General features: G+C 56.2%; 1 protein-coding gene and 1 long non-coding RNA gene across 4 annotated transcripts in view; one reads left to right on the top strand and one right to left on the bottom strand.

Annotated features, from left to right (window-relative positions):
• BEAN1 (brain expressed associated with NEDD4 1) overlaps positions 1-14040 on the top strand; it is a 36900-nt gene extending 22860 nt beyond the window's left edge. The window contains exons 3-5 of one of the 2 annotated variants that reach the window (XM_036115180.2): positions 3447-3707; positions 10338-10488; positions 11416-14040. In XM_036115180.2, the coding sequence (XP_035971073.1) occupies positions 3447-3707; positions 10338-10488; positions 11416-11755 (752 nt within the window). In that variant the 3' untranslated portion in view covers positions 11756-14040. Of the gene's footprint in view, positions 1-3443; positions 3708-10337; positions 10489-11415 lie in introns of both variants that reach the window. The other variant, XM_036115179.2, reaches the window with a different exon arrangement.
• LOC118550271 (uncharacterized) lies at positions 789-4078 on the bottom strand. Of its 2 annotated transcripts, none has more exons than XR_013444374.1 (3): positions 3833-4078; positions 1596-2083; positions 789-953 (listed from the first exon to the last, which is right to left on the bottom strand). It is a non-coding gene; the product is annotated as an uncharacterized LOC118550271 (long non-coding RNA). The 2 variants fall into 2 exon arrangements; XR_013444375.1 differs by lacking the exon at positions 3833-4078 and adding an exon at positions 2618-3475.
• Positions 14041-14966: the final 926 nt, after the last annotated feature.

Raw genomic sequence — 14966 nt, 5'->3', positions numbered from 1 at the left:
GATTCCTCAGGTGCACCAAGCCCTCACTCGGGCCCCAAGGTTCTCCTATGGTACGATTTGCCAGACTGATTTAGCATCCATCTGGAGCCCACCCCGGACCCAGACTCCTCAGTTAAGACCTGATCTACTCCCCTTTCCATTCCAACAATCTGCCAGTGCTTGTGAACATCTGCGGATCCCGCGTTTGGGCTAGATGGTGGGGTGAGGGATGAGCAGAAGGAAGTGCCAGTGGGTGAGTGAGAATGACAGAGAGGAGCTCACGTAGCCCGCCCCCACGCACCCAAGCATACAGAGCAACCCATCCCTGACTTCCCTCCTTGGGATTCAAATGGCTCCCAAGCTCCCTTTCTGTGCTGGCCTGGCCCAAGGCACTGGAGAAATCCAGTGACAAAACAGAGAGGACATGGGTCCTGCCCTCCAGGGGCCCCCATCCCATGTGGAACCAGAGAGAGTATGAGTGTAGGCTCGGGAATTGCATAGAACAAGCTGGATCTGAGTTCTGGCTCCACCTCTTTTACTACCTCTGTGCCTCAGCTTCCCCATCTGTGAAATCGGAGGGAAAGACAACACCTACCTCTCAGGTTGCTGTGATGATTAAATGAGATCCTGGTGCTCATAAAGGGTCTAGAGCCTGACCGGTGCCGGTAAATGCTCCGTGAGAGCTACCTTAGTATTCACATTGCTCCTCAGTGGAGAAAGTGCCCCAGGGCCCCTCCCCACAGTCCCAACCACATCTCTGGAACAGATGCAGAGATGGAAGATACACAGAAGAGGGGTCCCCTCCCCCAGCCCTGGACTGTTTGCCCCTCAGCCCTGAATACCTACTTGCCACGATCTCTCTCTTCCTGAGACACGCGGGCTCCCTTCTCTGGAATCCTGGTGTCTTATCAGCAGTGTTCAGCTGTTGATAACGCCTCCACCCTGCATGAGCGGTAGGTCATGGCCTGCTTTGACTACAATAAAGTGATCCAGAAGGAGCCAAGCATCGTTTTAGAGATAGCAACGTTTTAATTTATCAAGATCCAAAAAAAAAAAACACATGAGCTCCCAGAGCCTAGTGCCTGGTAGCCACAGAGTAGCAGCTTGGCTAAGAGCGTGGGCCTGAGGCTGCCCACTGACCCGGCTCCCTCTCTGTGGGCTACGTGACCTTGGGCAAGTTACTTAACTTGTCTGGGGCTCAGTTTCTCCACCTGTTAAATTGGGCATCCCATCTCAGGCCATCATGAGAACTAAGTGTGTGAGGAGTACTAAGCATGGAGTGGGACACACAGTAGGTGTCCCAGAGATGGTAGCTACTCAGGCTGCTCTGTGGAGGGAGGGCGGCCTCTCAGGGAAGAGCTGGTACTTTGGGCACAATTTCCTCTTGACCATGGGCACCTTTGTAGAAGCAGCTTGGGAAGAAAGTCCAGGATAGAGGCAAAGCTTGCTTTACCCTCTGTCCTTGCCGCAGCTGGTGTAGGGGGACAGGGAGGCAGAGGGGTGGGAAGGAGGGCTGTCATCGTGTTGTTTCTCTGCCGTCATATGTATCTTGTTGATAAAACGGGCCCCGCGTTTAGAAATTACAAGTTTCCCTCATAATGTAAAGCAGCACCTACCTCTGCTGGTCGCGGTGCCTGGAAGATTAACCCCTCAACCGGCCATCAGGTGGACGCCGGCGCCCAAGCGCTCCATCTGCAGGCACGGGTGAGGCCATCCCTGAGCCCAGCTGGTAATGAGACGGGCACTGCCGGGGGCGAGGCCCTCGTCTGCGGCCGACGCAGTGGACGCCAGGGTTTCTTCAAGGTGACCCTGAGGGGCCGGCACCTCATGCCGAGCAGAACAGGCACGCACCCTCACATCCAGCTCTAGGTGTCCATGCTGGGCACCTGCAGCCTGGAGGGGCCAGCTCTCCGGGAGCACATCTGCCTTGAGTCATGGGTGACCGGTGTGACCCAAGCCATGGCAGCAGCGGGGACACACCGAATGGGACAGTCCGGAGCCCTGACGGCCGTGTGGACCCCTCCACACTCCTGCCTTCTCCGAGGAGAGCTGATGTCCCTGACACGCCCCAGCTCTGCCCTTGACTTCCAAAGTGAGAGGCCACCTGGTGAGGAGGAAAAGGGTGACATCGGTTGGACAGCTGGCTAGCCTGGACTTTACTAGAGAGAATCTGGTAGCAGGTGACCATGGCTCAGCTCCAATCCCAGCCAAAGCCCTGGCTACTGGCTACAGAGTAGAAGCACGGGGCGCTGTGGTCACACTAGACGAGTGGGGCCAAAAGCTCCATTTCCTGACCAGGAGGAATCACCGTGAGGACCAATGTCACTTAGTAATGTCTGCCACTGGTCTCAGTTGAGGAAAGAGTGGCAGGCGTGCTTCATGTCCACAGCCAAGGACTCGAGTCCTCCTAAACTGAGGTCAGATTGGACAATTTAAACAGATCTCTTTTGCCTCAGAGAGAGACAAGGAGGAGCGCCCCTTTGCCACCTTTCATCTGTGGGTCTTGAGGAAAAATGGACAACTTAGGCTTAGGGCAGCTAGCTGACAGCCAAGGGAATAAAAATAAGAAGCTGGCACTTCCTCAAAAACTCGAGCAGTCACAACCGGTCAAAAGCAGACATGAAACCGAATTCCGTACCTTGTTCTAAGTGGGGTCCTGAAGTCTTGAACTGTTACTGCCGCATGGTTGGTTTCTCCCTTCAGTGCATCAGCCTTTGCTCCCTGCATCTTAGGGCTGTGTTCTTAGGTGCATATAGGTTTATAATTGTTACAACTTCCTGAAGGATTGCCCCTTTTGTCATTATAAAATGTCCCTTTTATCTCTAATGACATTTTTTGTTTTAAAGTCTGTATTTTTTTTAATATTAGTATAGCCACTCTGGGAAGCCTTCTCTGCTCTGATCCAACCCCTTGACATGTCTGGGTCAGTTACCATTTGATTTCCCTGGAATCTCCCTGGGCAGGTTTCACCCCAAGGCAGAAAGCCAGTGTCGGAGGCCAACAGAGTTGGTCCTCATACTTTGACACCCCCCCTCCTGGGTCCATCACCCACCCCTTTCCAAGATCTTGGTAAAGTTGACCTTCCAACCTCAAGTCTTGGCAGAGTAGAGTCCCTGTCTAGTCCTGAGTCTTCAGTTCAAGCCTCAGCTCAGCCAGTGATTTGCTGTGTGACCTTGGGTAAGCCTCTTGCCCTCTCTGAGTTTCTCTTTTCCTATCTGGGAGTTAGTTGAGCTCTCGGGCCAGAGCTGGAGAGGAGAGGAGGGGAGGTCAAGCCCCAGTAGCGGAGGCTCCTGAGGCAGGAGAGCAAAGCACTGCTCCCTTCCTCCCTCGCACAGGTAGGCAGGACCCAGTCCCTGGGGCTGAACCCAGACTCTCCTCCGTTTATGTAGGGACAGATCAGTGACAGGGCAGCAGGGCTGGAGGAGGAAGCCCCGAGCCAGTGTCCTCTGTCTCTCTGTCCGCAGTAGCTCGGTACAACCGCACCAGCTATTTCTACCCCACGTTCTCAGAGAGCTCGGAGCACAGCCACCTGCTTGTGTCTCCCGTACTGGTGGCAAGCGCAGTCATAGGTGTGGTCATCATCCTCTCCTGCATCACCATCATCGTGGGCAGTATCCGCAGGGACCGGCAGGCCCGGCTCCAGCGTCACCGCCACCGCCACCGCCGCCACCATCACCACCACCACCGCCACCGCCGCCGTCACCATCGAGAGTACGAGCAAGGATACTGTGAGTTGCCGTCTGCCCCGGGGCCCGGCCTCCTGTGACTGCCACCCAGGAGACGTGCGGGAGGCGGCAGCCCTGTCATGGGGGGGGGGGGGGCGGGGGGTCAGGAAGAGACCGGAGGCCCTCACCGGAATGCTCTCGGGCTCAGGAGGTCCGGTAGTCTGCCAAGGGGGACGCCAGAGGTCAAAGGGAGGGTGTGGTGCTACTCCCCAGCCTTGGCAGTGTGGGTCTGGTCCAGCTGGAGCCTGGATGCAGGGACGGAGGGAGACAGGGATGGGTGAGCGGGATGGGAGGACAGACGGGTAGGGGGATGAGGGGATGGAGAGGTGCGGGGATGGGGCGGGGCAAATGAGTGGACAGACCAGTGGCTAAAGGGAAAGATGGCTGAGTGGGTGGCATGGGAGACGAATGGCTAAATGGGTGGACAGAAGGACACATGAAGAGAGCATGAATGGCTGGAGGGGGTGGATACAGGCGTGGATTGGGTGGGATGTGCGAGCACATGGATAGACGGGATGGCTGGGTGGATGGACGGAAAGATGGATAGATAGGACGGTGGAGGGATGGATAGGTGGGGGGTGGGATGGGTATATGAATAAGTGGATGGATAAATGACGGAATGAATGATGAGTGAATGAATCTACCCCCAGAGAGCCTGCAAAGTGCACACAGAACTGATTGGGGAGTTTCCCAATTAGGAGAATCTCCCTTACACAGGGGAGGTGGCTAATTCTTGGGCCAACCAGTCCCGGAAGTGTCCATCTGGCCAGAAGGCCTGAACTTTTTACAGAATGCAGCCACCTGACTCTCTTACACTTAGAAGGGGCCCGTTATCCAAAAGCAGCAAGAAGGAGCTCAATTCATTCAATTTCTGAACGGTTGTCAAGAGCAGGAAAAAGCCTGCCCTGAGGCCTGATGGGGCCTCTGCCCGGAGCTGGGGGGCTGCATAGGCCCAGAGGCCACCATCACACTGAAGGTGAAGCCATCTGGAGGCTCCAGAGCCATGGCAAGGCCTAGGAGTCTTTCCTCTCCAGGACAAGCAGAGCTTGAGAGAAATTAAGAAAAGAAAAATGTAAAAACTGGTTAGGTTGGATCTCATCCACCTGGACCACAGGAGACCTGAAATCCACAGCCCCCTCCCAACATGCCCTGATCAACCAGCAGCTTTGTGCCACTTCCTTCCCCTTTCCAGAGTTAACTGGGTGAGGAAGGGGTCATCTTTTAGCAATTACGGCTCCCCACAGCTGCAGCCGGGGAGCTGAGGCAGGGAGGAATTGGGCAGTCGGGGGGTCACTATGTGCCGGGCACTTTTCACACATAATCTCATTTAATCCTTACCGTGGTCCTGGAGGTTGGACTACTTTTTATTACCTTCCCAATTTACAGATAAGCAAGTTGAGGTTGGGGCGTTCAGGCTGCTATAACAAACATACCAGAAACGGAGTGGCTTGTAAACAAGAGAATTTATTTCTCCGTTCTGGAGGCTGGGGACTCCCAAGATCAAGGCCCCTGCAGATTTGGTGCCTTGGTGAGGGCCTGCATCCTTCTCGCTGTGTCCTCACACAGAAGAAGGGACGAGCTAGCTCTCTAGGGTCTCTTTTGTGAGGGCACTGATCCCCATTATGAGGGCTCCACCCTCATGACCTAATCATCTCCCAAAGGCCCCACCTCTACTAGCAGCACCTTGGGGGGGGTCAGATTTCACTATATGAATTGGGGGGCAGGGGGACACAAACACTCAGACTGTAGCGGGTGCTGAACCTCCCTGGGGTCACCCAGCCAGGCGGACCCCAGATTTGAGCCCAGGTGGCCCGACCTGGGTTCCTGCAGGTTCCCCACTGCACAGCACTGCCTCAGAGGGACTGGTGCTCACACCCCTGAGGGGCTGAAGGTGTGGGCGAACAGCAGCAGGGGCGCCCCACGCGCCCAGGGCCCCGTCCGGCAGACGCACTCAAGACCTAGGGGCCCGGCACACCCGATGTTGCTCCCCTGGCAATGTAGTTAGGAGAAGCAGAAGAGCAGGAAGCTGGCCCTCTGAACAAGACACAGAGGGACATCACATGGCAGGGGACAAGTGGCCTCGATGGAAGAAGTGTGCAGCCGGTCAGTGGGTCGCCCTCAGTGCCCAACAAGGGAAGCTAAAGAGAAGAGTCAGCACGAATCAGGCAGGTGCTGAAAGCCCACCCAGCCCAGGCCCCTCTAGTGTCCCCAGAGGCCGAGGACTCCCCAAGAAGACAGCCAGGAGCACTGCCCAGCCCCGGCCTGGCTTGTTCCTATGCTTGCAGCACCAGCCTGACCTTTGAGGAGTGCGAGGCTCCTGCCTGGGGAATGCCCACCCCCAGTAAGGAGCCCGGGCCCCCCTCTCCACCCCACACCTCCCCCCCCCACCATAAGGCGCCTCTGGTCAGGCCCAGCACGGCCAGCCTGCCTGCCTCCCAGGGCCCAACTCTTGCCTGCCCTCCTCCAGCTTGTCCCCAAGCACCTCCTTCACACTCCTCCCCACCTCCACACCTTTGCACATGCTCTTCCTAGGCCCACAATGCCATTCCTAATACGTCCCCCAACTGACAAAAGCCTACTTGTCCTTCCAGGCCCAGTTCAAATGCCACCTCATCCCGCCCAGGCAGGGTTGAATCGCCCTTCCCTGTACTTGCTTGGCATTTACCCACACGTCTACCAGTGCCCCTGTCATGGGACAGCTGGGTTGCATCAGGGAAAGCAGGGCCTGTGTGTAGCTCTCAGCCAGTGGGGCCCATAGCCCAGCACAGGATCTCACCCAGAGAAGATGCTCTGCGGTCCAGGGAAGGAACCACCCCATTTCCTCCTCAATGCAAAGGCTGTGTTCGCCCATTTTATTTTTTTAGTATTTTATTTTTTTTAAGTCATCTCTACATTCAATGCGGGGTTCGAACTCACACCCCCAAGATCAAGAGCCAGCCAGGTGCCCCTAGCCCATTTTAAAGACTGGGAAACCAAAGCACCTTGTTGAACAGCCTGAAAGTTCCCAGGCCTGAGCCTGGTACTTAGAGCATGGGAGAGGGAGCCACAGTAAACCCTAAGCTGAGGTTTGAGAGGCCGACCTTGGCCTGGAGGAGAGAGATGGGCCTGGAGGCCGCAGGGCCGGTGCCACACGAGCGAGGCCCTGGCCCTGATCTCTGGAGTCAGTGGGGTGACAGCAGGTCAGAGCCAGGCCACGCCAGGCATCAGGCCTTTGCTGCCCCATGCTGACTGGTGGCAGCCCTGCATCCCTGTCCCCAGGGGTACCCATTTGGGGGGCTCCCACCTCCCTGCCCCACTTATGTTCTCAGCTCTTGCCTTGGCACCTCCTTGGGGCCTCAGTGGGGAGCCCAGAGACATTGACTCCCCCCCAGCTTCCTCCCGCCTCCTGGAGGGTGCACGGAGGTGCCAGGAGCCTCAGAAGGAGACCAGGGAGGAGAAGGGAAACACACCGTGCATAGCTGTGGGGAGGACAAAGCAGCAGAGCGCCGACAAGCTCCTGCTGGGTGGCACTGGGGACCCTTCTGTCCTCCAGACAGCCCCTTCCCCTGGCTTCACTGACTAAGGCTCTCCTGGTCTCTCTCCTACCGCTCAGCCGGCTCCTTCTCAGACTTCCTTGTAGATTCCTAGTCTCTGAGGAGAGGAATATCAAGGTCCCTCAGAACCCAACCCTTGGCCCCAGGTCCTCTCTCTACACCCGCTCCCGGCTCCATCTCAGCCACCCGCCAGTTTCAGGCACTATCTGTCACCCTCGGCCAGGGATCCCCCAGGCATCTCTCCTCGAGGTCTCACAGGCCCCGCAGAACCAGGCGTCCAAAACAGCCTTCATCTTCCACGTCTTACTGTACGACCCGGGAAGAGTTGTCTAACCACCCTGTACCTCAGGGGAGTCACCTGCACAATGGGTACCGGGGGACCCACCCCTAAAGTTACTGTGAGGACTAAATTAGCACAGTACCTGGCTTCTGGGTGCGTGCTCAATACACGTTCACTCTTTTCATTCTTTCTCCCCCGAGAAAACCTGAGCCAGGGCCACGTCGGTGACACTGGCCACCGCCCCTTGCCAGCACCTACCTGGCAGCTGCCAGGCATTCTCCACAAGGCAACCAAAGTGACTGACCTGGGAACACTTCCATCCTCTGCTCAACACCCTTCAGTGGCTCCCCATTGCCCTCAGGACAGAGTTGGCCCTCCTCCGCCTGCCCACAGAGCCCTTCTGCAGTCTAGCCAGGCACACAGAGAGGAGCCAATAAATGTTTAAGAATGAATGAATGAATGAATGAATGAATGAATGAATGAATGAAAGAAAAATTCTATTTCTAGAAGATGGAAAGATCTTTCGCTTTAGGAGACAGATCTGGTCTCGTCTTAGCTGGGGCTTTAGAGCAAGCGGCCCCTCCTCTCAGTCTCCACATCTGAGAGCAGGAGGCGGCCACAGTGCCTCTCACAGGTGTGAGGGAGAATGTGGTCACCAGAGCACGGTAGATCTCCGTGGACGCAAACTCCTTCTCCCCACTCCCGGGCTCGTCAAGGGGTTAAATCATGAGCTGAGGTGTTTCTTGATTTGGGTAAAGAAGGGGATAGGGAGGTCTCACTCCCCATGAGGTGGCTGGAGGGGCTTCCAGAGGCCTGGACCATCAGGGTCTGTGCTGACTGGGAAGTCGGGAAAGGAGAGGGCATAAGAAAGGAATTGGGGGGAGTTGAAATGAGGGGCTGGGGGAGTCTTTCAGGAGCTCTGTCTGGACTGAGCTGGGTCAACTCAGGATTGGGGTCTGAGCTAGGTGAGTGCCTCAGGGCAGCCTCAGTTTCCCTAAGCTGCTCAGCCTCTGGGAAGCGCCAGGAAAGCAGCCCAAGCAGAGAGGGGAACGACAGCGTGGCTCAGCTCTGTCAGCTCTCAGACGTCCCCCCCACCCCCCCGGTCCAGGACACAGCCTTAGCTTTCCCAAGGTTGAGACAAACCACAGCCTCCTGCATGGAGGACGGGCCCCTCCCGGCACCGGAGCCCAGAGGCCCACATCCCACTTCTGTCCTCACCCTATTTCATGCTTTCTTCTTTCCTGAGTTTCTTCCTCAAGTTCTTCCAGACATCCTCACCCTTCAGCTGGTACCCTAAAGGGAAACAAATCTCATTTCAGCTCCTTTTTATAGCATGCGTTATTGGGTACCTTTTTCCTAGTAGTAAAGTAATATGTGTTCACCGTGGAAGACCTTTAAAATACAGAAAATATAAAGAAGAAAATAAGGGTCATGATCCTGTCATCAAGACAGAGCCACTGTTAACGTGTCTGGAATATTTTCTTCCGAGAGCTTTCTCAATGTCCATAGATAACCCTGGGATTATACCTGCAGTTAGAGTTTCACATCCAGATTTTTCTACTCACTGTTGTATCAGGAGTGGGGAAAAGAGATTAGGGGAGGGGAAAGAACAGTCTTTACGGTTATACCGATCGCATGAATTCCAACTCTGTGACACTGAGCCTCAGCTTGTAGAATGTAGAATGGGGATGGACAGTGCTGCTGACCTCAGAGAAGGGTCATGAGCCCCACCCCAGACAGGTAAGCCTCACCCCTGATGTTGAGTCCTGATCTCAGGGGAGGAGCTGGCTGACCACCCATCGTGGGTGGGGAGATCCCATGACTCAGCCATCTGTCCAGTAGCCTCTACTAGAACTGTCAGAAACTGGGAGGTGGAGAGCTTTATAGAGTGAGGAGCCAGGATATCCAGCTGCCCTCTGGGCCTACCAATAATTTGTTGTGTGGCCTCCAGCAAGTCACTGACCCCTCTGAACCACACTTGTAGAATGAATGCTCTATCAGCACCTCCTAAGCAGTGTTACTAGATCTAAGAAAAGATTCTGTTGTCAAATACTGCATAAGCACAGTCAAATGTAATTCTCAGCTGCAGGACTTCTCAGAGCCTTTAATGTGCTAATATATGGTAAACATACAAACAAAACAGAGGAGAATACAGTACACGGAATAACCAGAATTCATTACAGAAGTGCCTTTTCTCCTGGGATAACTAAGGGAATAATGTATGGTTGGGCACAGGGAGTAGGGAGGCCTGACCCCAGAGACCTCTGCAGCCCTCATTCCCTGACTCCCCAGTTTTCATGCCCCAGCCCTTCTCTACATTTTCAAAGCTTCCTTTTCACACCACACTCTTCTTTCTAATCCCCTTCCTTGGTTCAAGCTGTTCTGTTCCTTCTGCCCGGCCTGTCCCTCTTCTCTTGGCTAATTCCTAGATTAGACTCAGCTTTAAGAGCCCCTCCTCCAGGAAGGCCTCCCTGACCTCCAGGCTGGGTCAGCTCATCACTGTTCCCACAGGGCCAGTACTGCATCTATCAGATCTCATGACACACTGCTCAGTACCGGGCTGTCTCCAGGACAGGCTGCTCACCACCCTGGGAGCCCCACCAGGGCAGAGCCAGCTCTGCTTTCTCTCTGAGAAGCCGGCCCAGCGCGGCAGTGGTGCTCACACTCTGCGGCTAGCTCCGAGAGAATGACAGGCAGCTGGGCTTGGTGAGGGACCAGATGGTGAGTTGGAGAAAACAGGTTCTCAGTGGCCTCAGGTAGACATGTCGGGCGCTCCCTGCTTCCGGTCTAAAGCCCAGGCTGGATGTCTGTCCCCTGCAGTGTCCGACGGGCACACATACAGCCGCTCGAGCCACAGGATACGCTACACCTGCAGCCCTGCCGAGGACTGGTCCCCACCCTTGGATCTCAGTTCTGATGGGGATGTGGACGCCACAGTGCTTCGAGAGATGTACCCCGATTCTCCACCAGGGTAAGGAGGCTTCGAGGGGAGGAGGGCATGAGCGGGAGGGGCAATGGCTGTGAACCCACTCCCCCACCCCCGGTTGGGAAATAGCAACATCTCCCCCAAATGGGGTAAATGCAGAGAATCTCTGGGCGTGGCCATCTCCTGACCAAGCAGGTCCCAGTGACACAGGGCATGATGCAACAGATGGCACTGGAGAAGGAAAAGCTCAGCTCCCTCAGGCTGGGGTCAGGGGGTGGGGTGGAGGGTCCAGGCCCCAGCTTCTTAGTATGTACCCCCAAACCCAAACCCCATGCACTGGGCCAGGCCTCACTGTGTCCATACTGCACTCATGGCCATCAGGTGGCCCAGTCCCACTGGGGAATTCTTCTCTGGGGGGCCTGTGGGTTCTCCCTGGCACCCTCAGGCAGATGACCCACGGGTTAGTAGTTGGAAATAGAAGGGAGGTCAGGGCCTCCATCGCTGCCCTACCAGGAGACCCCTCCGGCCCCACAAACAGCCATACTCCTGTCACCCTGTACCCCTTACCCCCTGGGGGGGCAGCAGGTGCTCTTTTGGCCTGTAGCTACGGGTTTCCAAGGAGGCCCAGGGTCTCCTTCCTAAGCCTGAAAGGGCCACTTTGGTGCCTTGAGACCAAGGAGTGTCAGATGGCCCGAGGCTGCCGCCCCCGGCACCAGCCACACTCAGGGCGAGCTGTGGAGGCTCTCCGTCAGCCGCGGCCGCTGCTCTGAGCCATCTGAGGCCCGCCGCTCAGGGACGGCACACGGGCGGAGTCGGGACCAGAACCCAGTCGCAGTGGTTCTGGGGTGCCTTTCCTGGGGGGAGGTGAGGGCTCTCATGAGCGCCAGCATGCCCCCAGCCCTTGGGAAAGACCTCCACGCCGACCCCCGAGGCCAGGTTCCACCGAGCCCTGAGGAGCCTCTTCTCTTGTAGTTATGAGGAGTGTGTGGGGCCAGGGGCCACCCAGCTGTACGTCCCCACCGATGCACCGCCGCCCTACTCGCCGACCGACTCCTACCCCGTGCTGGACGGCGCCATGAACGCGGGCCACGGCCACAGCCCCGGCCGACCCCAGCAGGCACAGAGGATCCTGGGCCACGGCGGCCTCCGCACCGTCTCCATGGATACCCTGCCCCCTTACGAGGCTGTGTGTGGGGTCAGCCCCCCATCGGGTCTGCTGCCGCTGCCGGGACCAGAACCAGGGCCAAGGAGCTCCCAGGGCTCACCCACCCCAACCCGGGCCCCGGCCTCTGGTCCAGAGAGGATTCTGTGAGTGACCCAGCCAGCCAGGTCCTGCCGGTCCCTCGGGCTGAGCCACAAGGGCGTGCACACACACACACACACACACACACACAGGCTCACAAGGGCATGCGCGCGCACACACAGATACGCACACACAGCACTCCCACGTGCACACATACGTACACTTTGTACACGTACACACACAGCTGTGCACACACAGCACTCCCACATGCACACATACACACACACTTTGTACACGTACAGATACACACACAGCACTCCCATGTGCACACACAAATTTGTACACCTACACACACAGATGTGCACACACAGCACTCCCACGTGCACAGTTTGTACACCTACACAGATGTGCACACGGCACTCCCATGTGCACACACAAATTTGTACACCTACACACACAGATGTGCACACACAGCACTCCCACGTGCACACAGTTTGTACACCTACACACACAGATGTGCACACAGCACTCCCACGTGCACACACAATTTGTACACCTACACACACAGATGTGCACACAGCACTCCCATGTGCACAATTTGTACACCTACACACAGATGTGCACACACAGCACTCCCACGTGCACACATACACACACAGAAATGCACACACACTTCCACATGTACACATATCTACACCGTTTGTACACACACATCCACACTAACACACCCATGTGCACACACACATCCACATACGCACCACACATGTACAGACATGTGAATACACACAAGCCCCCCCACATCCACACAAACCCATCTGCTAAGGTTTCATTAAAAATGAAGCTCTCTTGACCTCCCGCCTCCTCCCCAGCCTGTTGGTTATGCCCCTGCAGACAATGCTGGGAGAAGACCGGCGGAGAGGGACAGGGCCTTGCTCCCCCCTCTCCCTGGCCTGTTTGCCTCTGCCCTCGCCTGGCAGGCTGTGCCCAAACTCTGAGTCTGCCTCCAGAAACTGGTCGACCACCCCAGGGCGGCGTGCCCTCCTGGGCGGTGGGCCGGGCTTCAGCGAGGTTCAGCCACACACCGTACCTCTCCCTCAATTCCAGGGCAGCCACAGTATCACCACCCTGCCACTTATGGGGCGAGGGACACGGGTCTGGGGGCCCAGGCGCAGCCTGCAGGCCCTCACCACTCCCCCCCGCCCCCCCTCACCCAGTGCCCCGGCCTTGTGGCGCTGGCGGGGTTATTTTGGAGGCCCTCACCCCCAGCGACAGGTGATGAGCAGGGTCCTTGGCGGGCATGCGATGGTGGTGGTAGTGGGTGACGGCTGTCCCCATGTCTGTGCAACCACAGCCCAGGGCTGAGGGTCTTCAAAGAAGAGAAGGGTAGCCTGGGCACAGCTCTGAGGCAGAGACGCGGCCCCTCGCTAAGTGTGTGCCCAACTGACCACCAGGGCCCGAGTTTTGGCTGCCAGCCCCCCGCCCCGCCCCGGGTGGCAGCTCCTAGTTGGGAATTGTGTGCCGATGCGTTCTGGCCCCTGCCCTCCAAGGTGCAGAGATGAAATACAGGGGAAGCGGGCCCCCTAAATACTAGCATGCCATGAGAGGTTGGATCTGGGCCTCACTGCCAGGGGCACCCCAGAAGGCAATACATGGGTGTGCCTGCTTAGAGAGTGGCCCACAAATCCCAGCAATTTCCATCAGAGACCATGCAAGTAACAGAGCTGATTTCCGAAGACCCAGCCTGCCAGAGGGTGGCAGCCGCACATCTCTGTAGTGTCCCGCCAGCGTTGCCAGTGGCAGGGAGTGGGACCCTCAAGTCCACCCTGCCTCCCCCCACCCCCACCCATCCTCTACCCCCATCTCCATTCCTCTTATGAAGGGCTAAGACATTTCAGTAATCCCTTTCTTGAGAAGAAGGGTGACAAGGATGGCAATCGTGAATTTTATTTTCTGTAGAAACAGGATTTCTTCTGGTGCAGAACTGAAAGGAATCCGTGCAGAGGTTCTGTGGCATCCCGGAGCACCCGACTCCACCAGGAAAGGGACCTTGTTTACAAGCAGTTCTGTCCGCCTCTGTGGTGTACTGTTTTCTAGGCAAAAAATATCTGTCTGTTGTACTGTATACCTTTAAATGCACTCCAGGGATGAGACTCTTTTAAGAAATGCATCCTGCTTCTGCAACCCGAGAGAGTACTAGGGGAAAAAAGATAAAAATCCCTAAGTACTCATCAGTGTTTGAGGGATGGAGCTAAACAGCTTTTCTCATTCCTGGATTAAGCGCTAAATAAGCAACAATGTATCTTTTCTGTGTTCAAAATAAATATATCGTATCAATAAAAATGTTGCAAAAATAACATTCTCAAGGAGTGCATGGGGTGAGGGGCTCGCGCCATCGGACACTCCTAAGTGTAATAAATAGCAGCAAACCGAAAATACCTTCCTTCTCTCAAGATGAGCAGCCCCCAAAACCTTGTCACTTCCCTGTTGACACCGCTATTGGGGTAGTCAGGGACTTCCATGACTCACTTTTTTTCTTAAGCTCCCTGAAACACAACATCATCTCTCTGAGCCGTGACCAGTGTAAATGTCACCAACATGGGCCATCAGGTTTTGGCCCTGACTCCAGGAGCACCAGGGACTGCACATTTTCCTAGCCCAGCAGTTGACTCTCAGTGCCCTGATGTTTTCCACTACCAGGAAGGGGGTGGGAGGATTGGTAATTACACGGAAATGAGTTGTTTTCTTCCCCCTTGCAGAAATTCTTTTCTGTGTGCTCGTTGATCCCTTGGCTGACAGAGGCTGGTTCCCTTCCTCGGTCACCCTTTCCTCCCACTCGAACTCGAGTGGCATCCACCAGCAGAGTCCTAGACCCCGGAGTGCCCTGAAAGTGGGGCTCAGTCCTGAAGAAAAAGAAAGGTGCAGCTCCAGGCCCAGGTCCCAGAGGGCCTGCACCCACTCCAAGCCCACACTGCCACCTGCTGGCCGCCTGCTGCCACTGTTCAAAGCCACGTGCTTCCCTTCTCTCGTTTCCATACCTACTGCCCACAGACATTAGGAGTTGTAGACAGACCTTGTTTGGGTTCTGAGCTGGTCTTCCACCCTGGCGATGTTCCCTGAGGTTTAACCAGTCAAGCATTCTACTTTCAGGAATCCCTCCTGCCCCCCAGCATCTCTCTCTGGGCACACAGCCTGATGCCTAAGCGCCCCACCCCACCTGATGCAAAATAATCACGCCTCTGTCCTCAACACCTGCTGTGTGTGGCTCAGGCGCCACCTCTGT

Source organism: Halichoerus grypus, chromosome 15 (assembly GCF_964656455.1).
Source record: "Halichoerus grypus chromosome 15, mHalGry1.hap1.1, whole genome shotgun sequence".
Classification (NCBI taxonomy): Eukaryota; Metazoa; Chordata; class Mammalia; order Carnivora; family Phocidae; genus Halichoerus; species Halichoerus grypus.
This window is presented reverse-complemented; position numbering and strand designations above follow the sequence as displayed.